This window comes from Urocitellus parryii, chromosome 3 (genome assembly GCF_045843805.1).
Source record: "Urocitellus parryii isolate mUroPar1 chromosome 3, mUroPar1.hap1, whole genome shotgun sequence".
NCBI classification, from domain to species: Eukaryota; Metazoa; Chordata; class Mammalia; order Rodentia; family Sciuridae; genus Urocitellus; species Urocitellus parryii.
In genome coordinates, this window is record NC_135533.1 from 37,063,827 (window position 1) to 37,089,697 (window position 25,871).

Here is a 25,871-nt window from a genome sequence, read left to right on the forward strand (position 1 = left end):
AGACTTAACTTACACATTTAGCTTATTTATATAATTCTAGCTCTTTGCAAGGTTTATAATCGTTGAAAGTAAACTGAATATGTTTGTGAAGTAATTTCTTTGTGGTTTTAGAGAAGTTTTTGAAAATTATAAAATTCTTTTATTTCAAAATTAGTTTCTATAGAAAAGTTAAACCAACATTAAATAGTCTTTAAGTAATAATTAAAATTAAATGATGTTGAGAATAAATAAGCTTATGTGCCATTTTGAAAGGCTTGACTCATTTAGGTTTATACCAGATCCAAGCTATTTTTTAACATTCTCAAAAATATTTAGAACTAACAGTTACTGACATTATAAAAAGACTTATGCTACTAATAAAATATCTTCTCATCACAGAACAAATATTTTGTTAATCAAGATGAAAACTTAAAACATGTTATAATTTGTTTCACTATGACAGTTAATCTAATTCTTATTTTCTGACTTTATTCACAGTTGTGGAATTTGTAAGAAGAACCATGATCAACATCTTCTTTTGCTGTGTGATACTTGCAAACTTCATTACCATCTTGGGTGTCTGGATCCTCCTCTTACAAGGATGCCAAGAAAGACCAAAAACAGTTATTGGTGAGTTAAGTGGAGGAGAGCTAGATGTTAAAGCCAGTTTACTTTTTATTTCAGCTCTACAAGATAGGAAATATTTTATCATGCATAACATAAAGTCTTTCACACATTTTTTAAAATTAATATTTTCATAAATAATTGTTATATGGTATCACATGAATAAAACTGTTGTAATAGTCTTTGAGAAATGAATTTTCAGTTAATTTTGGCTATTTTGTGATCAGTAGTGGATTCTTATTTGAGGTGTGAATTCTGTTTGGTGTGTTTATAATTTTCTTTTGATTTATTGTTAGAAGTTTCTCAAATGATTTATTTTTATTTTGAAATTGAATGAATTTATCAAAATTTGCCTCCATATACATGCATTTGTTTGGAATTAGTATCTTATTTCTGAATTAGTGCCACCAATACTTCTGTTATTATTTATGCTAGTTAAATTAAGTTTAGCCAGCCATTCTTTGGAAATCTGGATCATTTGACATATGGTTTTGAATTTTTTTTCATTTATTTGATTCTGTTGAATCACTATAGATGTTTGATAAAAGTTTATAATGAGTTTTATTCTTTCCTTAAGTCCAAGAGAGAGTAATATTCAAATTTTTAAGGCTGACTTATATAAAGGACAATATAAGGGGGCTGGGGATGTGGCTCAAGCGGTAGCGCGCTCACCTGGCATGCTTGCGGCCCGGGTTCGATCCTCAGCACCACATACAAACAAAGATGTTGTGTCTGCCGAAAACTAAAAAATAAATATTAAAAAAAATCTCTCTCTCTCTCTCTCTCTCTCTCTCTCTCTCTCTCTCTCTCTCTCATTCTCTCTCTCTCTTTAAAAAAAAGGACAATATAAGGAAAGAAAAACTTTTGAATGAACATGAGTGTTCTTTTTAAACAAAATACTTTTCCAGTTTTAGAAAAGACCAAACCCCGAATCCTCAAATTGTTATCAGTTCAAAAAGTTTTGTGTGTTCCTCAAATACATTTAAGCGTGTTTCATCTCTTCAGGACTCTTGTGTTCATTTTATTAGGAAGTTGTAGCTGTGCTCTGGAGGTTAGTATCTATGTTGTAGAAAAACTGCAATGATTGCAACTACTCATATTTCCCCATTCCATATTCTTTGATGCCATGTTACTAGTCTGAAATTTCCGTGGTTCGAGTATTAATATTCATATCACAGACACACACACACACACACAAGGTATAAGGAGATATAACTATATATCTCTGTGTGTGTGTGTGTGTGCGCGTGTGTATATATATATAGAGAGAGACAGACAGACCGACAGACCATGGAGTTTCATAGGAAGACTGGGAAGTCATTTCCATTTGTGTAGATGCTATGTGTAACACAAATCATGTGGCAGTTGTCTTGAAATAGGAATGGATTCATTAAGCATTGGCAGTTATAAAACTCTTGATTTTCTAAATTGATCAGTGTTTTCTATTATCTGGGTACTCTGAGGATAATTTCCTTGTCATCCAAAAGGGATTATAATTCTTAGTTGGAATGTTTGGAATGAGCATAATTAAACAATATCCCGATGAATAATGGCCACAAAAAGAAAAAGAAAAAAAGAGAAAATATTTTGGTTAAAAAAAAGCAATTCAGACAAAAACATATTTGTTTTTATACCTCAGGGACTCATGTATTTAAAAATGAATTGGAACTATATGAGAAATTTGGCTAAATTTCATTCAACTGATTGAAATGTGCATTCAGCATTAAGGTTATGTATTTTAAGGATATAAAAGCAAGCAATTGGTCCTTGTTTATAATATAATTTAATATATTTTATAAATATATCAGTTTAAATGGTTGTGGTATTTTAGTAAGATCTAAGATCTACAATTCTATGAAGTTTTCATTTGGATAGATACAGGAACAATTGTGTATTTTTTATTGTGTTTTTATTTTGGTGGTAATTTGTGAGTCTAAGGAGTAAACAGCTTCATTGCTCTAGCAATAGATAATAAGAATTTTCTCAGTAACACATGATAAACTATGTCTTTATTCTCTCATTGGAAGTTTTTTTGTGTTAATTTTTGGTACCAATTATGCTTAAAAAATAAATATTTTAAAATGTTTAAGTTAATACTTAATATTGATTGGCTTTTTGGCAATTAATGTTTTTGCATTGAAAAATCAAATAAACTGCGATTCAGAATTTAAAGCTGTCACTTTTAAAGCTAAATATTAGCTTAAGCTGAGTGTGGTGTTGCATACCTGGGATCCAGCAAACTCTGGTGGCAGAGGTAGGAGGATTACAAGTTCAAGGCCAGCATCAGTAAACTAAGGGAGGCCCCCTAAGCAATTTATTTATTTTGAGACCTTGTCTACAAAGAAAAATTAAACCATAAAACAGGGCTGCGATATTGCTCAATCACCAATACCAAATACCAATACTCAATCACCAATACCTGGGCTCAATCACCAATACCAAAGAAAAAAATCCCCAACTATTAGTTTAATACTAAGTTTACAGTATTAATGAAGGGGAGATATAAATTTTGATGAACATAAATTGAGACATCTTTGAAAATATTTGACGAATTATAAATTACATTTAATGATACTAATATAAACATGTAAATATATGATTTTATGTATTATAGCCATATTTATAAAGAGAATACTACTACAATTTTAGAATTTTATAAAATTAATTTCTGATCATTCTTTTAAGTTTGAAGAAAATACATGAATAAAAATTTTCTTTTAACAACTGGTTTTAAGTTTTTGAAGTGGGCTTTCATAATTGACAACATAAAGACTTGCAGCAATCATTGACTAGTTTTCTGTGTTTCAGGTGTTAATCACTAGACACATGTGGCTATTAAAATTAAATGAATTAAAATGTAAATTTAAAATTCAGTTTCTCATATAATGGCTACTATTCTGGAATGTGGAGATGGATAATTCTAGCATCATGAAAAGTTCAACTGGATAGTCTAGGCTAGATATAAGTTTCACACTCAGTTATCTTCTAATGCTGTATAGCATTAGAAGAGAACCATTTATGAAGCATTACAAATGCTTCATAAATGGTGCATTCCTTTTGTAGGCAAATTTATATTTCTTCTATTAGAGGTAGCATAGGCCACCAACGAAAATGACCATTTATATTTGTTCAACTTTTCTTAGACCATATTTCTATTGTTTTCTTTATATATTCAACACAACTTGTCATTAACTATAATTAAAAAGCTATGATAATTGAGGCATGGAGTAGAATCAGGGTCCAGGAAGAGTTGTGATTTTTTTAGATGTTATAGTATATGTCACTTAAGAAAAGTTTTGATTTCCCAAGGGAAATTGCCGTTTTAACCAGTGTTGAATTTCTTAGGTTGGTTCATTTAGACATATAACATTGTTGTGTGTTTTCTTATGATACTTACAAGTGTACATGTAATTTGTTATATACCTGAGTCATGATACTCATTCTGAGAGGAATACATGTGTTTCTGTATGTTTAGTCTTATTACACTCCCTTATGTGTATATATTTTTCACATATATCTGGACTTTGTTCTTTTAGAATCTATAGCTAAAGCTAAAAGATGATAAATATATTATTATTTACTTAATTAATTTATGTTTCTAAATTTATGTAGGCAGTGCTCAGAATGTGACCAGGCGGGGAGCAGTGACATGGAAGCAGACATGGCCATGGAAACTTTACCGGATGGGACCAAACGATCAAGGAGGCAGATTAAGGAACCAGTGAAATTTGTTCCACAGGATGTGCCACCAGAACCCAAGAAGATTCCAATAAGAAATACGGTAATTTATTACTTATTTAATCATAATCATAATATGTTATAGCTGAAAGTTAAGAGGCAAAGAAAAGACAAAGTATAAGTATATTCTTGAGGGGTCAAAGAAAGATTATCACTTGGTTATTTTTAAGAATTTGTTTTCTGTGTTGTGAAATATGCCATATTTGCTTGAGACTTTGTAGTTAATGTGCTCAGTTGAAAGTATAATAATAAGGAATTATATCCACCACTCACTTCAAAGAGAATAATATCAAAACTTTGAAAGTCCCCTGTAAATCTTTGGCAATCTCATCCCCTACTATCTAGCCCAGAGGTCACCTATTCCTATAACTTCATATTTCTCATTCTCTAATTTTTTTAATATATTTCAAACCTCTTTACTCACAATAATACATATTGTTTAGTCTTTCAGGTTTTAAATTTTGTGTTATTGGAGTCAAACTTCTTCTGTAGTTTGATATTTTTTCCAACATGTTAATTTAATTCATAAATACTGATCCATGTAGTGTACTTTACTTCACTAATATATAGTTATTCTATTGAATAGCTATTCTAATGTATAGCTATTCTAATGAATAGACTATTATTGAGTTTTTCCTTTGTCATGTTTTCATGCTTTTCTATTATTAATGGTTTGGTATAAATATTTTTGTTAATGTTTCTTGCAGAATGGTAACAGGGAGTTAGGGTATGTACTAAAGTGTAGATTTGCTGAATTATAGACTATCTGTATCTTTAATTTTAGTAGATAATGACATGTTTTCCACACCAGTTTACACATGCCAGCGGTGGCTAATGTTTTTTTTGGTTTGTAAACTTGTTCAGTGTTTTAATGTTTTCCAAAGTAAAGAATGGGGGAAAAAAGTATATTGTCATTTAAATTACATTTTTCTAAATACTGGTAATTCTGAGCATCTATTATAGGTATATCAGTTGTATTTCCTCTTCTGAGAAATCTGTAGGCAAGTCTTTTGGCTTTTTTTTTTTTTTTCTTTTGAGGCTAAGATTTAAAGAATTTCCTGTAGAAAGTTTGTTTCTATTTCCAGGCTTCTTTACCAACCTGAAACAAAGTAAAAGTTTGATGTGTGTGTGTATTTTCCATTACATCTGTAGAAAAAAAATTCTGCTCCAAATTCATTAGGGTTGGCTTGCGATTACAAATTGTTATGGGAGACTTTTTTTTAATTTTTAATTTTTTTCGTACTGGGGATTGAACTGAGGGGCACTAGACTACTAAGCCACATACCCAGCCCTGTTTTGTATTTTTTTAGATACAGGGTCTCACTGAGTTGTTTAGTGCCTCGCTTTTGCTGAGGCTGGCTTTGAATTCGCAGTCTTGCTGCCTTAGTCTCCTGAGCTTCTGGGATTATAGGCATGTAACACCACGCCCGGCTGGGAGACTTTTTAAAGATTTTTTTTGTTTGTTCTTTTTAGTTATATATGACAGTAGAATGTATTTGTTCTTTTTAGTTATATATGACAGTAGAATGACATAATACAAGGAAGTATAACTTTCCATTCTTACGGTTGTACATGACGTGGAACTACACTGGTTGTGTATTTATATATGAACATAGGAAAGTAATGTCCAATTCATTCTATGATCTTTCCTAATCTCAAACTCCCTCCCTTCCCTTCATTTCTCTTTGTCTAGTCCAGAATACTTCTGTTCTTACCTACTCCTTCCCCTCATCATGTGCTAGCATCTGCATATCAAAGATCATTTAGCCTTTGGTTTTTTGGGATTGTCTCATTTCACTTAGCATGATAGTCTTAAGTTCCATTCATGTACTGGCAAATCCACTGTGTATATATACCACATTTTCTTTATCCATTCCTCTGTTGAAGGGCACTAAGGTTGGTTCCATAGTTTAGTTATTGTGAATTGAGCTGCTGTAATAAACATTGATGTGGTCATGTCACTGTATTATGCTGATTTAAGTCCTTTTCGTATATGCCCAGGAGTGGGATAACTGGGTCAAATGGTGGTTCCATTCCAAATTTTCTGAGTAATCTCCATAATGCTTTCTAGAGTGGTTGTACTAATTTGCAGTCCCACCAGCAATATATGAGTGTACCTTTTCCCTCACATCCTCACCAAAATTTATTTTTAATTGTATTCTTGATAATTGGAGTGAGATGAACTCTTGGTATAGTTTTGATTTGCATTTCTGTAATTGCTAGAGATGTTGAACTTTTTTTCATATATTTGTTGATTGTATTTCTTCTGTGAAGTGTCTGAGTGGATTATTATTTTTTTTGGTGTCAAGTTTTTTGAGTTCTTTATATATCCTGGAGATTAATGCTCTATTTGAGGTGCCTGTGGCAAAGACTTTTTCCAATTCTGTAAACTCTCTCTTACGTAATTATTTCCTTTGCTGTGAAGAAGCTTTTTAATTTTGATTCCGTCCTATTTGTTGATTCTTGATTTTACTTCTTGCACTTTAGGAGTCTTGTTAAGGAAGTCAGTTCCTAAGATCTTTTAAGGATAACTATATAGAGATTATTATGGTTTTCTGAAAGGAACTTTTAAGAAAACTTAATTTTAATTTAAAGGAGAAAAATAAAGGCACTCTAAATTAACAGCTAACAAAACAAACAATGACAACTAATCCTAAAAATATTTTTATATTTTCCTGAAGGAGAGGCAGACATTGAAAATAAAAAATGTCTCCCATGCAAAGTTAGTTAAACAAACGGAAATCAGTAAACATAATTCATCACATCAATAGACAATAATAACATGACTATTTAAAGAGATGCACAAAAAGTATTTGACAAAATACAGTGTCCATTCATGTTCAAACATTAGAAAAACTAGGCATACTAGGAACTACCTCAACATTTTAAAAGGTATATATGTTAAACCCAAGACCAACATCATTCTAAGATATTGGTAAAAATAACATCAAAGACAAGATGCCAGGGCCATTTAATTTTACGATATGTAACGTGAATTTTTCTTATTTATGAGAATTCAAATACATATTGAATCTCCAAAAAAAATCTCCACTATTTAGAAACTTGATTACTTTTGTTTACTTCCTTTTCCTTAACTTGTTTAATGAAAGGGATTTTATTTCAATTCAAAAATATAAAATGATTAGGGATGCTTTAGATTGAAGTCCCGTTTTTATTGATAACCTGTGAAATTTGGTACACTCGCATATAATGAGCACTCAAGAAATTTTATGTGCTAAATACTATTGTTAAATCATTTTGTGTAAAAGTAAATGAATATCCTCCCCATCCTGCCCCTTCTATTACTTTCTTACACGTTTTGTACTTTATGTCTTTATGTTTAAAAATAACATCAAATTAGGAAGGAAGTCAAAAGGTAAAGGAAGAAATTCACATGCTAAAATATTTACATTAAGTTCTGGTGTGTTTCTACAACTACTACTACTATCAAATCCAGCCATTTTATTTTGTATTTCTTGCTAATGCTTGGATTTTGACTTCATTACATTTTCCAAAGGTAGTTAAGTCAGAAAAGGATGGGGCAGGATGGGGAGGGTATTTGTTTCCTTTTACATAAACTGGTTTAATAATAGTATTTAGCAACCTAAAATGTATTGAGGGCTCATTATATACCAGTGTACCAAATTTCACAGCTTACTTCCCTTAAGATGGATTTAATTATTATAGCTCCCATTTTACATATAATGAAACTGAAGTAACTTACCTGTGATCTTCCAGAGAATAAACAGCACAAAAGGAATCAAACCCAGATGGCTTGAATTAACTCATCTTTTTTGAGGTCTGTAGATGAACATTTGTTGAGGCATGAATGCAGTTTTGTCAAACATTTGTTTACTAAGTAGCTTTCTTAATAGGTATGGTTTTTCTCTTATGGTACTCTAATCTGATACCAGAACATTCCTGTTTCTTAGTACAGGATTATTGGTAAGAAGCTGGGCACATATATACTTAATAACTTGTGTAACTGAGTTCATTCTCATTAAATATTAGATTCAATATAACTTTTCTTTTTACTTTCAGTTTTAGTAATATTCCTTGTCAAGTTTATGCAGGAACATTGCCATCACTGTCATTCACAGTGAAGCAGTGTTAAAGATAATAAAATCTTTGATGGCTATTCTGCCTTGTGGAAGTTGATGTTAAAAAAGAAAAGAAAAAAATTAGGAGCAATATATCAGCAAGCTCATTGTTGGCATGTGTATATAAGAACTACTAGTATATATTTGTTTTAATATTCTTGCATTATAATTTGCTTCTTTACCTCCAAAATGGATACTATGAAACCTGCTCTGGGGAAAATGTGTAATTTTGAATTGAGAGTGAAAATGGAGCAGCATGTAGTGATTTTCTTACCCATTTTTTTCTTAAATCTAGTTACTCCAAATATACTCAAGCATTTGCCTTATTGCATTTAAGCCTTTTTGATTCAGCAACAAGGATCTTTTGGATCCGTTCACTTGATCAGATCAATGTTAAAGGAGAGAGGCCCATAACTATTTTCCTTCTGTAATGCCTGATTTGTGCCAAACAAAGTTGCCGTTAGAAAAATGGCATCTACTTTTTCCTGCTGACAGGCAGTTTTCCATTTATCATGTCCAAAGAGTTCAACAGGGAATAGAACACTTCAGCAAGGCACACTATTGTATTGTTTGGATACTGAGAAAAGTCATTTTTCATTTCAGTCTACTCTGGTTTCCTTAATAAAGATTTATAGAAATCTGAAAGAATGTAGCATATTTTGAGACAGTAGTTTCAATAAGATGTAGATGGTTTTCAAGGTGAGCAGGCCCAGTGTTACTTTTTATCCTACATTCTTTCCTTATCCAAAGATGCTAAAAAGATTAGCCAGAAAAGTTACTTGAAAAAAAAATGTGGCACTAAAGATTTAGTATTAAAAATAATAATTTAAAAGAACTGTTGCAAGTGAAAAAACGAAATGTTGTATTTTCAGAAAGTACCCTTTCAGTGCAAACATAGGAGCTGTCTCTGTTTCTTATTTTAACATTACCTCATGTTTAATGTTAAGGTACCATCAGTTTTTATTGAAATTTGTCATTCTGAGTGATTGAATTATTTTTTGACTAAATTTTTAAAACAAAGTAATATATGAATACTTTTTATTGTAAGAAATTTTAAGAGTATAATTAAAGACAAAAAGTCCCTTTTGATTTTCATTCCTCATTTCATGTGCCTTTCTTATGAGTATACATATCTTAGAGTTTGAATATCTTAAATTTCTTTTTGTCTGTCAAAATAAAGGCAAGAAAAAATTATAAGAGGTTATGAGGGGCAAGGGGGAGGGAAAAAAGGGGAGAGAATTGAACAACAGCAGAGGAGGTAGAGAGGGAAGATGGGAGGGAAGGGGAGGGGAGGGGGGATAGTAGGGGATAGGAAAGGTAGCAGAATACAACAGTCACTAATATGCCATTATGTAAAAATGTGAGTTGTAACAGATGTGATTCTGCAATCTGTATTTGGGGTAAAAATGGGAGTTCAAAACCCAATTGAGTCAAATGTATGAAAGATGATATATTATGAGCTCTGTAATGTTTTGAACGATCAATAAAAAAAGAGAAAAAAAATAAAGGCAAGAAAAATTATTAGACATATGGAATAGTAGTTTAGGAATAGTTCAAGAAGCACAGAAATATGATAGTGTTAATAAGTAAAAAAGAAAGGATATGGTTTTAGAAAATTCTTTTTAAACTATTTCTAGCTCCAGAGATTTTATTTTGTAGCAGCTTAGATTGGTTCTGAAAATACTACATCTCTAGTTATTTTGATGTCTCCATAAATGTTATTCTCACTTTTGTTACTGGATACTAATAAGAGGACCATTCTAAAGAAAAGAAAGGATTGCAAAGCTTATATTTTTATACAACCTTTATTGGGAATTTACTGTTTACATTCTATTAATTGTCATAACTACCCTGTAAAGTGGCCACTAATATAATTGCCATTTTACAGATGCAAAACTGAGGCAAAGAATTTTGAGTAATTTGTCTAAGACATACAGTATCTAAGTGACAGAACTGTGCTTCACACTTAGCTAGCCTCATGTCATTCTTTCACTTCATTGTGCTGACTTTCTGGATAGGATTTTTTTGCTGGGTTTACCAGCACCCCATTAGAGCAGATTTCTGCTTGGAGATATGAGCCTCCTGGGAAAATAAAAAATCTGAAATAATCAGTAAGTAATAAAAGACAAAGCCAGAAATTAGATTTAAAGGGGGGCATCTGATGAATCTTCCATCCCTGACAGGAATTGGAACTGAACAACTGAACAAGGCCCCAGTCCTTTATTTAAGGGGTTTCAGTGTGGCAGGGATCTTGCAGGAAACAGGTTGTTTGGTGCTTGGTAGGTTACTCCCATCTTTTGGTGTCTTAGTTTGATCCTAAGGCTGTGAGCTAAGGCAGGGTGCCAGCATGATCTGGGCTTTCTCATACCAGGGAATTTCACCCACAAGTTCCCAGAAAAGCAGCTTCCCTGCCTTAATGGCTCAAACAAACCCATAAATTATACACGGCTTCCAACAATTACTACTAATTGTTCCAGGTTCTTTATGGGCTAGAATCACAGACTCTACATTATTTCAGTAGCTTAATATACCACTGGTGATTTGATCAGGAAAATGGGCAATTCTGTGGGGAATTAAGGATTTATATAGTGGGCTGGGATTGTGGCTCAGCGGTAGAGCGCTCACCTAGCACGGGCAGGACCCAGGTTCGATCCTCAGCACCACATAAAAATAAAGGCATTGTGTTGTGTCCATCTACACCTAAAAAATTAAATATTTTTTAAAAAAAGGATTTATATAGTGTTGGGCATGTGGGAAATGTTGATTTCAAAAAAGTTGTCTGTGTAGGTCAGAAGAGTTTTGCTGAATATCAGAAAATTTGTCAGTGAAATATCTTACCCTGAAACACCAAGTAAGTGTTGAGAGTTGACATTAGGACAGAGAATTTGATGGTGATGATCTCAGCCTGAAAACAGTGTCGAGTAGATGAAAAAATAGGAACTCATGGGGAAGTCTGTAGCATGATCCAGGACTGTAAGTGGGAATTGATGGAAAGATATGTAAAGCCTTAGTATCTAGAAAGCAACATGACTTCCTGAGAAAAAATGACCTCATTTTACTTACTCATTTCAAACATAAGGTTATTAACATGGAACTATATAGAGAAGGGGATTATAGGAAATATGGTTTCCAGCCTTAGTTAACAAAGATGGTTATAGCAGTGATGGTAGAGGTGTGTGCCAAATTGACTACAGATAATCTGGCATAGTAATCAAATGCCTAATCTAGTGCTTGTTTGGCCCATGGTAGGTCCTTGTAAAGTAAGACATCCAGTAAAGTAAGACATCCAGACTCCTCTGTCCCTTCCCTCTTTTTCTTCTCTTTGAGGATTAGGATATTACCTTTTTTTTATTCCTGTTTTCCATCCTTGAGTATTGGGCAAAACATGCAATAAGTTCTGAATTAGGTAGTTAAATGAATCACTGGAAGCAAAAATCCAGTGACTAAAAGAGTTATAAAATGCCAAGAGTAAAGATCAAAGAAGGTAGACCTGGAATTTTTACTGGTTCAGCAGTATTTAAAACTGAGAGTGGTTTAATTCTGTCTTGGTTTGCTGGAATCCTCACAATGTTTCTCGGTTAATGAGAGTGAGTAAGGTTCCCCCCTCTCTTTTTTGTCTGTTTTAGAAATGAGCAGAAAGAAAGTTACATGAGTGAAGAAAGGAATATTAATATAAAGGGTCTCCTGCCAGATGATATGTTGTTAGCCCATTTGGGTCCAGTCATTTTCTTTCTCTTTTTTTCTTATTCATAGAAGTTAGAGAATTTCTTTTTAAAATGTAAGGATTTTTTAATTAGACACTCTGGTAAGGAAAGTCTCCTTTAGTTTGATTGCATTAAGCAATGCTTCCCTTTAGAATGTAATGATTTAAACTATCCATTGTCAATGTCTGTTTCAAAGGTCAACTTTAATATAATTTATTTACTTTTAATTGTTGAGGCTATGCTTCAGATTTCTACATTCAGAATATATGATAATATCATTTTATAAAATAAAAACTTTCAGATATACAATTATATATTTGGAGAAAATTTGAAAATTTACAATAATTTTACTTTACATACTGATAGCCAGTAATAATAATTCTTTCATACATCATTCATTTATTGTAGGAATGAAAACGTTGGAACTATAGTATGATTTATCATAATATTTATCATAATATTTATCATAATATAGATTCTTTTATATTGAGAGGATTGTTTTTCTTCTACATAATAGCCTGTGTATAGGACAGTGAGTTCATATATATATATATATCAAGTTCATATATATATATATATATATATATATATCAAGATATATATATATATCTTGCCTACCTTTAAATGTAAAATGACCACATTTCATATTCAGTGTTTTCCTCTATTTCTTGGGTAAAAAAAATATCTTTTTCTTGAATTTATGGTTCTAATCTTTCAACTATGAATTTTTATTGTAATACTTCTGTTAGTTTCAAGTAATATTTTCTTCCTTTTATACTTTCATGATCATTCCTTTGGCATTGAACTAAAAACAACATTGTAATCCATTGACCTTGTGGGTTACTCTTTGATTAACCTCTGATGCATTCACTATCTAACATCGCAGTCCATTTTATCATTACATATATTCTAGTTCTAACATTTCATTGTTTTATTTTTTCATAACTTTGAAGATACCAGAAATTCTCCAGTTATTTCACCTACTTGGATTTTTTTAATATTCAGCTTTATCTCACAATGCTTAAAGGGTGTATCGTGACTTTTGGCGCATGCAATACAGTTCACAGCCTCAGTGATTTTATCTTGAACCTATTCTGTCCTCTTGAGTAAACCTGTGGGGTTCAGTAGTAGGGACGAAATACTTTAAAATGAACTTTTGTTTATAATATATAGAAATATGAGTTTCTGTTTTCTTCACAGTTTTCAAAACTGTGGGAAATTTTTCTTTTGCATGAGTGGTTTTGGCCGTATTTATTCCTGAGATGAATTGTTCTCCATGTTCAAGAATAAAAATTGGCTGTCTTTTAGTATTCTCTGTTCTTTGCTTTGACCCCTTGTCCTACTTTTGAATTGTGATCAGGTTTATATTTTTCAACAAGTATGTGCTTAGCAACTAATAATATAAGGCACTGGGCTGGATGATGAATAGGAGATTAAAATGAAGATGTTTTCTATGCCCTCAAGGTAAAGTTCACTCAAATGTCATGTAAACTAGAAGTGTAGTTGCCCATTTGTGAGGTATTATTAAATTGCCCCAGCTGGTAACATGATAGTTGTGAAGTGGAATAGAATGACTGAAGATTGAAGCCACTAAGATTTACTACTTGACTTTCCCTAAGGAAATGTTCTTCTGGATGAGAAAGTCTTAATTTGCATTTTTTAAAACCTGGATATTGATCAATGGAAATTTTTAAAATAATAGCAGACTGCATACTAGTAAAAGCATTGGTGCCCCTCCCATAAAATTGCTTGTAAAATTTTTGAACCTCATTTAGGTATCATGATACCTTTAGCTGTTTTACCTACACCTATGCGTTCTTATGCTAGGCATCTTAAAAAAAATTTTTTTTTAGTTGTATATGGACACATTATTTTTATGTGGTGCTGAGGGTTGAACCCAGTGCTTCACATGTGCTAGGCAAGCACTTTACCACTGAGCCATAATCCCAGCCATGCTAGGCATCTTGAAGACAACAGCTTTTTATATTATTAACTTGGCAATCCTTTAAAGAAATTAATTGGGTAAAATCATCATAATAATAATCTAGTTTTAAATATAGGCTTATTTATTAATTAAAGTTATTAATGAATTTTAGCATACTTTCAACAAAATTTTATTTAATATGTAATTTTGTAAGATAAGTAAGTGAATATTTTTTAGGATCACTTGTTTCTTTTTAAATTATTTTTGTGCTAAGGAAAGAATCATTAGTGTAATTGAGTTTTGCACATCGACTAATTAAAGAGTCTTTTTTAAAACTTAGGTTATTTTCTTATGTCTACATACTTACAAATATTTGGTGTCTATGGATGTAGCTCAGTGGTGAAGAGCGACTAGTATGCTTGAGGACCCGGGTTTCAATCCCCAGCACTGGAAAAAAAAAAAAAAAAAGAAGTATGTGTATGACTTTTAATTTTGCCTTAAAATTAGCATTTAACATGTAATCTTATTTAAAAGACAGAGTATATAAAATCAAGTTCTTGAGCATTTTAGGTAGCATCAAAAACTGGTAAGATAGCATACTACAGTGGAAATATCTGGAATGGATTTGAACTCTAGTCCATAGTCTACCAGTGACCCTTTATGTGGCCTTGGATAAGTATGCTTAATTTACCTTGTGTGTTAGCTTTCTGTCACGGTGATACATTCATTTAGATAATCAACTTAAAGGAGGGAAGAATGATTTTGGCTCAGTTTTAAAGTTTTCAGTTTACGATCCTTTCAGGCCTATAAGAAGGTGGATTATCATGGCAGGGAGTGTGTGAAGCAAAACTGTTTACCTTATGGTGGCTGGGAAGCAAAAAGAGAGAAAGCTGTTCAGGATACTAATTTCCCCTTGAAGGGCACACCTCCAATAACCTAACTTCTTTCCTTTAGGTCCCACCTTCTAAATATTTTATCACCATCCAGTAGCACCTCAGGCTGACGATCATGCCTTCAACATATGACCTTGGGGGATATTTAAGATCCAGATAACAAACTTTGTTTTCATATATATCCCCATTTGTAAGATGAATTAGATCATCTCCATTCTTTTGTACACCCAATAGTTAGGTTCTAAATTCACAGTTTTATTTATTTTTGTCCCAATGTTTGTTTATTAGAAGGTTAAAATATTCACATTAATATTCAGACTTAGGGAGATAATTAAAACTTTATAATTATGCTTTCAGGATTTTATTTTTATTTTATTTTTAAAGACCACATTTGTTGAGGATCTTTACTTTTTCCCTTTCTGGTAAATCTGTTATAATCATTGTTTTTATTTCTAAAAAATTACCTGCATGATATACTTTTCAACAAGTGGGCTACTAGGTGTTATGTATTGCAGGTTGACTTGTTTCCAAGTTGTTATTTTCTTTTGACAAATTTCCTTTGTGCCTTTACAAAGTGACATTTAATTGTTTTATGTAGTGAATTAGATATTGACTTCTTAATGATAGTAGTTTTCCAAAGATAAATAGGATTTATTAGTAGTAGAAATACTATAATAGAATAGTAGAAATATGCTTCCTTACTTTATGAACTTTAATAGTAAGTTTGTAGTATAATTTGAAGTCAGGTATTCTAATACCTTCAGCATTGCTTCATTGGCTTAGAATTACTTTGATTATTCTCTTTTATTCTTCCAGATTTTAGGATTTTTTTCCTAGTTCTATAAAAAATGTTCTTGGTATTTTGATTGAATCTGTATATCACTTTTGGTAATATCATCATCTTAATGATATTAATTCTGCCTGTCCATTAACTTGGGAGGACTTTTCATCTTGTAGTGTCTTCTTCAGTTTCTTCCTTCAGTGTTCTGTAGTTTTCATTGTAGACAGCTTTAGCTCTTTGGTTAGGTTTATTCTTGGGTATTTCTTTTTTCTTTTTCTTTTTTGAGACCATTGTAAATGGGATTGTTTTCCTGATTTCTTTTGTAGCCTGTTTAGTATTGCTGTGTAGGAAAGCTACTGATTATTTTATGTTGATTTTGTAAAATGCTGTTTTGCCAAATTTGTTTATTAGCTTTAGCAGTCTTCTGGTGGAAATCTTTGGATCTTTTAAGTAGGGAATCATATCATTTGTAAAACAGTGATAACTTGACTTATTCTTTTGTCTCTTTGTATCCTTTTTATTTTCTTCTCTTGCCTAATTGCTCTGTCTAGGATTTCTAGCAGGGAACACATTTTTATGATTGCTTGAATCTGTGGTCTTTGATTATTTGTTTGTTTTTGTTTTTTAAAGACAGGGTTTTACTATGTTTTCCTGGATGGTTTCATATTCCTGGACTCAAAGGATCCTCTGGTACAGCTTTCCAAGTGCTGGGACTACAGGCGTGTGCCACTGCACTTGGCTAATTTTCTTTGGGGAAAAATAATTTGGGATATGTATGTATTTTTATTGTTCCCTATTTCTTTTAATAGCAAATGTTCATATTTCAATACCATTAAGACTTTTATCTCTCTAGAATATTACTTTTCACTTTTTTTTCTCTATCCTATACTGTTTCCTCTAACTTCCTTCTTTCTTTTTTTTTTTTTTTTTTTTATGGTACTGGGGATTGAACCCAGGGGTGCTTAACCACTGAACCACATCCCCAGCACTTTTTAATACTTTATTTAGAGATAGGGTCTCCCTGAGTTGTAAGTACCTCACTAATTTACTGTGATGGCTTTGAACTTGCAGTCTTCCTGCCTCGGCCTTGTGAGTTGCTGGGATTACAGGCAATCACCACAGCGCCTGGCTGAGTTTCTCATTTCTGTTCATGTTTATCTCTGTCTTAGGTTGAAGCGTTCAAATACCAGGGATGCTTGAATATCCACTCTTATTTTTAAAAAAATAGCTAAGTCTGTATAGAATTTTATATTCATTGTGTTCTCTAGAGGGTAGTTTTAGTCATTTTCTTTGAGGAAACGCCCTCAATATTGGTATTTATAGATTTTTTTATAGTATTTCAGTAGAAGTAGTCTCTCACTTCCTAACATTTACAAAACATGTAAGTAGGGCATTATGGGTCTTATAGTTTGGTAAACCAAAATTAAATGTTAGCTCTCTAGTTACTAGTGACTACCTCATTTCTCCCTTTTCTTGTTCTGGTACTCATTTTCAGGATTCATTTGGTTATTTTTCTTCAGAGAATGTTTTCTGTTTCTGGTAGGAGAGTGGTAGTCTCTTGATGTGTAGAAAGGAGTTAAATCCCTTGTACTTTATGTTACTGAATTTTATGTCACTGAATTTTAACACAAAGTAGCATTTTTATTGTGATAGCTGTGGAAGTTCTTATCTATATGATTTTGCATGATTTTTATAAACTTAGGGATTTTTTATTTCATTGTTACTTTTGTTTTCAAAAAGTCAATAATATATGCATTTAATTTCCCTCAGTGTGGTAGGCAGAAAACTTTCACCCCAAACATGTCTGTATCCTAATACACAGAACCTGTGAACATGTTATCTTTACAGAAAGGGCTTTACAATTATGATTAAAGTTATGGTTCTTGAGGTGGGAAGATAAACCAGAAATATCTATATGGTCTTCATCTAATCAGAGGATCTTTTAAAAGCAGAGGACCTTTCTTGTCAGTAAGAGGGACATGTGACTACAGATAGTGGATCAGAGATAGGCAGATGAGGTCCTAAAGGAATGAGCTAAGGAATGTGGGTAACCTCTAAGAGCTCCGAAAATTAAGAAAATAAATCCTACCCTTAGATCTTCCAAAATGGGATGTGACCCTACTAATACCCTGATTTTTAACTGGGTAAGGTCCATACTAGAATTCTGACCTGTAGATCTATAAGATAATAAATTTAGTTTAGTTTTTTTTTTAAGCCACTAAATTTTTGGTGGTTTGTTTGGGCAGTGATAGCAATTAAAATACATAGTGATTTCCACATATTCTTTAAGATTTAAAACTGAGTTATGAAAATGATTTATAGAATTTGATAGCAATTAATGTACATAGTGATTTCCACATATCCTTTAAGATTTAAAACGTGAGTTATGAAAGTGATTTATAGAATTTTAATATTTTTACTTGAAGTCACAGATGTTGGAAATGCATGACCCAATCCTTCATATGCTGGAAAAATTCTAGTAGTCATTTTTCGTTTATTTAAATGTTTTATATTATTAAAAGATATGGAGTCAGTAGGTGGATTTTACAGTCTAGTTTATTTCATTATTAACACATATTGAACTTGTTTTGTAAGTGGCATTTTTAGCTTTACTTACATATAACTTAAACATTAAATTTAACCATGTAAGCAGTAATGGGAAATTTATTGTATTTTAAAAGTTGCTGCAATTAAAATTAACTTTTAATTTTATTATAGATAATGGTGCCTTTTTAGAAATAATAGCTTTATTGAGATATAATTCACATATCATACAATTCCCCCATTTGAAGTATACAATTCAGTGGGTTTAGGGTGCTTAGAAAGTTGTATAGTCATTACCACAATGTTTTAGAATGCTTTCTTCATTGCCCCCAATCCCATACCTATGTTAGCATCCCCATTCCCCATTTCCCACCCTCAAACCTAAGCAGCCACTAGTCTACTTTCTGTTGCTGTATATTTGCCTAATCACAGCATTTCATATAAATGGAATTACATCATAAATTTGCTTCTTAGCATTATGTCTTCAAGGGTTCATGAATTTTATAGCATGTATCAGTACTTTTTTTTCTTTTATTATTTTATAGAACTCCACTTTTAAAGTTTTAATCTGCATATGCCAGATTTTATTTATCTCTTCATTAGTTAATGGACATTTGGGTTGTTTTCACGTTTTGGCTGATACAAATCATGTTGCTGTGAATATTGATGAACAAATTTTAGGTGAACATAGGCTATCACTTCTCCTGACTATATACTTAGAAATGCTGGCTTATGGTATTTTTGTGTTTAGAAGTTTTGATAAATGGGTTTTAGTTGGGATTTTGAAAGATCCAAAGCAGCATATCATTTTATTTTTATATTTTTCCTTAGTTGTACTCAGGTTTCTAATAAATATTTGTGTAAATTAGCATTAGCTTAATACCTGTAGACTCATGAGTCTAAACTCCATATGGATAGGAATAATCCTGTTTACCAAAGGAAATTGGTCCTATTCTCTTTGTATATTTATCATATTTCATTGATGAAAATATAGAATTTTTGTAAAGGCAGCCTTGGGATATTTCTATTTAAGTACCTGGTCATTTAAGACATTTTCTCTGCATTATTTTTTATGTGGAAAATTTTCCTTTTAGGAAAGGAAATTACTCTTGAAGAAAGTATAAATTAGTTTGTTTATGTCCCTTTTGAAGTTACTTTAAAGTTGATGTTTGTACTTTTGGGCATATTTTCTAATAACTTTAATGTAACTTGAAAGCTTTCAGATTTTCTTTTCATTTTTTTCCCATTCTATATCATCTGATGTCTTTTCATCTTTTATACAAGTGCCAAAGGACTTGCTGGACCTTTCTTTCTATAGTCTTCACACACACACACACACACACACACACACACTCCATCTACTTTCTTTGATCTTTCTTCCTGACTTAGAAATTTTTGTTGTTTTATATATTTCATTTTCTTTTTTGCAAAATAAATGCAATAAATGAAGTACTTATTAGCAGTTTTGACTGAAAATCACATTGTTTTCCAGGATGCACTATTTCTTCTAGATCATTATTTTGGAAAAGGACTTAAACACATTTGATCTGTTTCTTGTCTTAACACTGAGCTGCTAACAAGCCTATTCCAAATAACAGTCTTTATTTGAGAGATAATCAGGTTTCTTAGAGTCTACTTTCATTACACTTATGGTATAACTAGTTATTATACATATGCAAAGGAGCTATTTAGTACTGTTAGGAATGAAATCTTAAGAATCAAAAAATATGGCATATTTTTAAAATATATAACTATATATGTTATAGATATATATGTGTATGTATATATATTTGGATTCTTCTTCAGAAAAAATGTTCAAACATTTGGATTTTATTCTATTAAAATGTGGGTTGAAGATATAGCTCTGTTGGTAGAGTGCTTGCCTCACATGCACAAGGCACTGAATTCAATCCCCAGCACCATTAAAAAAATTTTTTTTATTAAAACGTCTAAAGCTTAAGATGCATTTGTCTGATTTGTCTTATTTTATCTCATCTTTATACTAATTACTTGAATGATTACAGTTCTGTGAAAGAAACACTATTTATGGAGGATTTAGATAGCAGAGTTATCTGTTATCAGATTCAAGAAGTCCTCTGACTACTAAACAGATGATAAAACTTGTGTCATAGATTCTTAGAAAAAACCTTGCAAATAACCCTGTTGTGAGCTAGAAGGTACTTTACCTTATTTTGGCCACCTGGATGAGATCCATGAATTCTTAGCTAAAATAATCTTATTCAGACCTGAATGCCTTTGTTTTGTCTTTTGCTTGTTGGAAATATATCATTTTTATTTATTTCTAGGAATCTGAAATAAAATGAAGAACAGATGATGCTTCAATGTTTTACATATTTTGTATATAATATTATCTATGAGTAGGGTTTTACAGGAACATATCATAAACCATACATTTTATTTTGTATATTTAGTTCAAACATTATTTTAATTTATAATATTTAAACCAAATTGGTTATGAATATGTTTTTATTCTTCCACTCTTGTTCATAATTCTGTTATTAAAATATGCTCTACAGTTAATTGATCAGAAGGGAAACACTCACTTTTGGTGATCACTGTTGCATCTGTTGTGTGTTGATAGCCAACAGAAACAGATGGTACTTTATTCATACCTTGTTTTTGTGTATACATAGTATATTTCTTTGAATAGTATATGAACTTTAATTTATAATTTGTTTTTAAGGTAGTTTCGTGATTGAAAAACATTCTGAGAGAATTATATATGTATGCATTTATATACACACACACACACACATATACACACACACACACACACACACACAAATAAACTTTAGTTTGTAGCAGTTTTAAACAGCTGCCAGAAAGCTACTGGCATTTATTTCACAGCATAACTATGATAATATGTAATCTGACAGAGGTTTTTGAGGTTTGACTTAGTTGTCCTAAATTAACATTGAGGTTGGGATTTTACTCATGCATAAACATGTTTGTCTTTATATGAAATTATATAGGGAGGCATTTCTTCTTCATCTAACCATATATTGATTACTTATTGTTATTTGTATAAATGTTGATTTTTCATCAAAATAAATAAAAAACAAGATGTGTTAAATTCAGAGAAAACAGTTCACAAGTGAGTATGTGAAGCCCAGATTAGTGATATCACAGATGTTGAAGAACTTACTTTTATTTTTAAATTTAGCTCACTTGTCAAATAAATCATTCTAGCCTTAGGAAAATCATCTTGCATTTTACTTAATTATAAATTAAAATAACCCCAGCTCTAAAGAATTAGTAAAAATTGAAATATTTAATTATTTGTTTCACATTAACAAATTACTAAAATGATGCTGGTAACTAAAATAATTTTGTTCTTCTACATTGCCTTTAATACATTCCAGTCTCTTCTGTGGATGTTTTTATTACCTCTTTTCAAGAAAATGTACCACAGACAGATTGAGACAGGTAATGTAAGTGGCTCAGATCATCATTATTCCCTAAGTAAATCAAGTTCTTAAAAAATAACAAAAAAATTGGAATATGCCAATATTTGAAATGAGTTTAAAAGTTATCATTTACTCCTAATACCTTAATAATTATTTTCAAGATGAAGTGTGATTTGGAATCCCTTAAATCATTTGGAACTTTGAGATAATGTCTTTACTACATCCTAAAGGGCATAATTAGGTAAAAGTCTTCCTTCTTCTACACATTATTTTTATGCAGATGCTTTATTTATTTTGTTTCTAATGTAATTTGTATCAGCCACAACATACATTATGAAATAACAACTGTATTATGAATACTTTTATACATCTGAGTTGGAGTGAGCTCTTTGATGGTAATAATTTGAGAGATGAATAAAATGCTTTTTTTTCTTTCCTCTTGCTTTTTTGTACCATTTCTGTCTTATAAACTTCTCTGATGATTCATTTAGGGGATACTATGTTTAAATACCTTGCTTGTTGCAATCATAGGTAATTAATGAGTTTTTTATGCTTATAGATGCTGTCACATTATTAAAAGTAGAAAAAGATACTCCAGCTCTCAACATTTTTTCAGTCTTTCTTTTTTCACCGTTTTAGAAGTTAAAACATTTATTTATTTATTTTATTTTTTGCCATGTTGCAGATCAAACCTGGGGCCTCACACATAATAGCAATCAGTCTACTACTGAGTCTATCCCTTTAAGCATTTCACTGATTGGAGGACTTGGTATTTTTGAATAGTTGTGTTTGCATTAAATCCTCTTTTAAAAAAGTTTGGAATTTGACAAATGTTAAGAAATTCCTGTAATTATGTTGGTAATAAGTCATGTTAGTCATTATACTCTATGGGGCTAACAAATTAGGTAAGAAGAGAGTGAAAATTTATATTTCTTCTCTATTGGGTATGATTCTCTAATTTACTCTTTTTGAAATGTGAAAAGTCTTCATTGTACATTGTGGTATTATTGCTTATTTAAGTAATGAAACAGAATAGGAGATTTGCTTCTTGGTAATTTTACTCATCTCTAGTTGGGATTAAATTATAAATCTTGGACTTAACATGTAGGAAAAATCACTTAAGAGACTGGGGTTTGAGGTTTACCTCTGTCACTAACTGATGTTGTGACATTAGGAAGTCATTTCTTTGGGCTGCTTTTTTTAGAGCTCTGAGATGATAGGATACCATATTCTTTTAAACAACCTTGTTTTTCTAGCCAGAACTATGTTACTTTTGTTAAATTACTACATGAATATAACAGTGATTACCATTTGGTAATTAATGAACTTAATTTAAAAGGACTGCTTTAGGTAATTATAAATATACTTGTTCATTTTTAAAATAACATGTTAATAAAATATATAGATAGGTGTATAGAAAAGGGAATTTACGAATATAGAGAATAATGTAAATACATCATTCAACAATAGAATTGCTAATTGGTATTTTACCATATGATGTAAATTGCAGTATGGGTATGAAAAAGGTTTCAATTGATTGAATTATATCAGATGTTAAAGATTTGATAGATTTTCACAAATAGTAAATATAGGTTGATCATCTCTAATCCAAATATATAAAATTGGAAATGCACTCAAATTCAAAACTTTCTGAACATCAACTTTCAAAAAGTTTCTCATTTCAGTCATTTCAAATTTTGGGTTTTCAGATAGGAATACTCAACTTGTAAAGTCTATGCAAGTATTATGAAATCTGTAAAACTTCTGTGATATCAAGCATTTTGGATAAAGGATACTCAGCTTGTGATTAAATTTCTTCCAAAGAATTGGAAATATAAAATTGGAGAATTAACATATGTACTTGAAAATTAATTCAAAACTAATTAATACATTGTTACTTCATTACGTAAAGATGGGTTGAATGAAAAGCATGTGGACATGTGTGAAGGCCTTTTAAATATTCTGTTCTGAAGATCATAGAACTAAAATAAATAGTTTGAGTACTTTCTCATTGATAGTTCATTGACTATTCTGAAATTGTCCTGTACATATAAATTATGGAAATTGGATAATAGATTGCCAGAGAAGGAAAAAGTAATTTAAACTTTTTGTTATTTATATTAGATAGTATAATTGGTTCATCTGTCCACTTGTAATTTATTTTATTAAAACAAATTTTAAAATCTTTACATAATAAGCATTGTGTTAAGTTTAATTTGGCATAGAAAAATAATATACATATTTCTTACTAATGTGGAGATGAATTGTTTCTGGGACAGAAATTGAAGCATTAAATAGTAAGAGTGCCACAGAAAGGAAATAGATGAAAACAGAAAGAACTAGCCCTAAGTATTCATTTGGTACTTGATTAATAAATATTGTCTCTTCTATACAGTTTTTTTCAACGTAAGGTGCGAATGCCTTACTAGGAATTTTTCTTAAAAGCCAGATTTTAATTTAGTTTATTGGAATGAGCCCGAGATTCTGCATTTCTAAAGGTGCCCCAGATTATGCTAGTACTTAAGGGCGATGGTTCATCTTTTGAGAATTGAGGCAATAATATTTAACAGAGAAAATTTATTTTTATTATTATTTAAACATTAGATATTTTTGTGGATTTTCTTTTAGAGGACCAGAGGACGGAAACGAAGCTTTGTTCCTGAGGAAGAAAAACATGAGGTTGGAATAAGTTAAGCAGTTTTTACACAGTTCAAATTTTGAGAAATTTTCTTCTTAAAATTGTTTTCTTTATATCCTGATTTTGTTTTGATTTATTCTCCCTTGTATGGCAGGAAAGAGTTCCTAGAGAAAGAAGACAGAGACAGTCTGTATTACAAAAGAAACCCAAAGCTGAAGATTTAAGAACTGAATGTGCAACTTGCAAAGGAACTGGAGACAATGAAAATCTTGTCAGGTAAATTGGATGCTGAGTCCTTATCTTTTTGGGATTAAAGTCCCATGATTATCATTTTCTTATCACAGATAAAATGAAAAAACAAAAATAGAATAAGATGTTTATAAAAATCTTACTTAGAACAATGTTTCAGAAACAGATTTCATCTACTGATTAACTTTGCACACATAGTTATACTCTGGATTTAGATGTAAATAAGAGTGATAATCTGGATCTTGAACACAAGAGAATTAATTTTCTCTTCACAAGAGAAGTTGTCAGTATTTTTATAAAGAAGCCACAAAAGTTATTTGATTTAAACACTTTGTATTGAGATTATTGTTTTATCTCATAAGATCATAAAGTTAATACGCTCTTACTTATTATAAAAGTTGAAGTTTATTAAGGCAACCAACAATAAGACAGACTTTATTTTATGGGCAAGAGCTTCATTAGCACTTCCTTATTGCCTACCAAAATGAATGTGTTAAATGCTTCTCTCTTATGAAATAAAGAAAGGTGAAAAGATGGCCTAGATAGATTTTGTTTTGTTTTGTTTTTTTCTTTGTTTTTTTGTTTTGTTTGGGTACTTTTTTATTTTTAAATCAAGCATAATACTAATCAGGAAGCTTAGCTGATGCTATACAATGACTATTCCTGAGGGCCCAGAGATTTCTAATTTTAGCCATTTGCATCTTGCTGAAATGAAGAAAGTACTCAGTTTGCTGGTGTGGGTGGTTAACAAAAAAAAGTTAATTTAAGAGACATCAGTCTTTCAAAGCAACAGTGGCAGAGTTCTTGTAGCACGGTGAGAGAACTCTGATTTCTTTTAAAAATTGTCTTGGTAAAGTCCTACTGAGTTGACTGAGGACAGAAAATTAAACACTTAAAAAAGAATAAACTTATGTTGATGAAATAAATATATTAGTATAATTATGTGATTTTAAATATTTACTTTAAAAATGATGTTCTATGTTTTAGTCATTAAAAATATAATTTCTTTTGTCTTCATCAAATAAAGGCAGGAAGTTTTTTTAAAATCTATTAGTTTTTTATATTATCACTAAGAAAGATAAGGAGAAGGTAAAGATTTCAGTGAAGAAATACAAAGTGCTTCAACAAAGTAAGAAAGTCGATTTTCTTTTATGTAGTTGATGCAGAATCTTGTGGGAGTTGTCATGAAGATGAAATTCATTTATACTTAATTAAATAATTCTGAATTCAGGAGATATATATGTATAATTCTGATCATACTATGAATTA

The 25,871-nt window shown here is 31.1% G+C and overlaps 1 protein-coding gene across 3 annotated transcripts in view; it reads left to right on the top strand.

Moving 5' to 3' along the window:
• Phf14 (PHD finger protein 14) overlaps window positions 1-25,871 on the top strand; it is a 183,571-nt gene that overhangs the window by 60,743 nt on the left and 96,957 nt on the right. For all 3 annotated transcript variants that reach the window (XM_026397256.2, XM_077796705.1, XM_077796706.1), the window contains 4 exons: window positions 478-609; window positions 4,216-4,384; window positions 24,344-24,394; window positions 24,508-24,629. In XM_026397256.2, coding sequence (XP_026253041.1) covers window positions 478-609; window positions 4,216-4,384; window positions 24,344-24,394; window positions 24,508-24,629 — 474 coding nt within the window. The remainder of the gene's footprint in view (window positions 1-477; window positions 610-4,215; window positions 4,385-24,343; window positions 24,395-24,507; window positions 24,630-25,871) is intronic.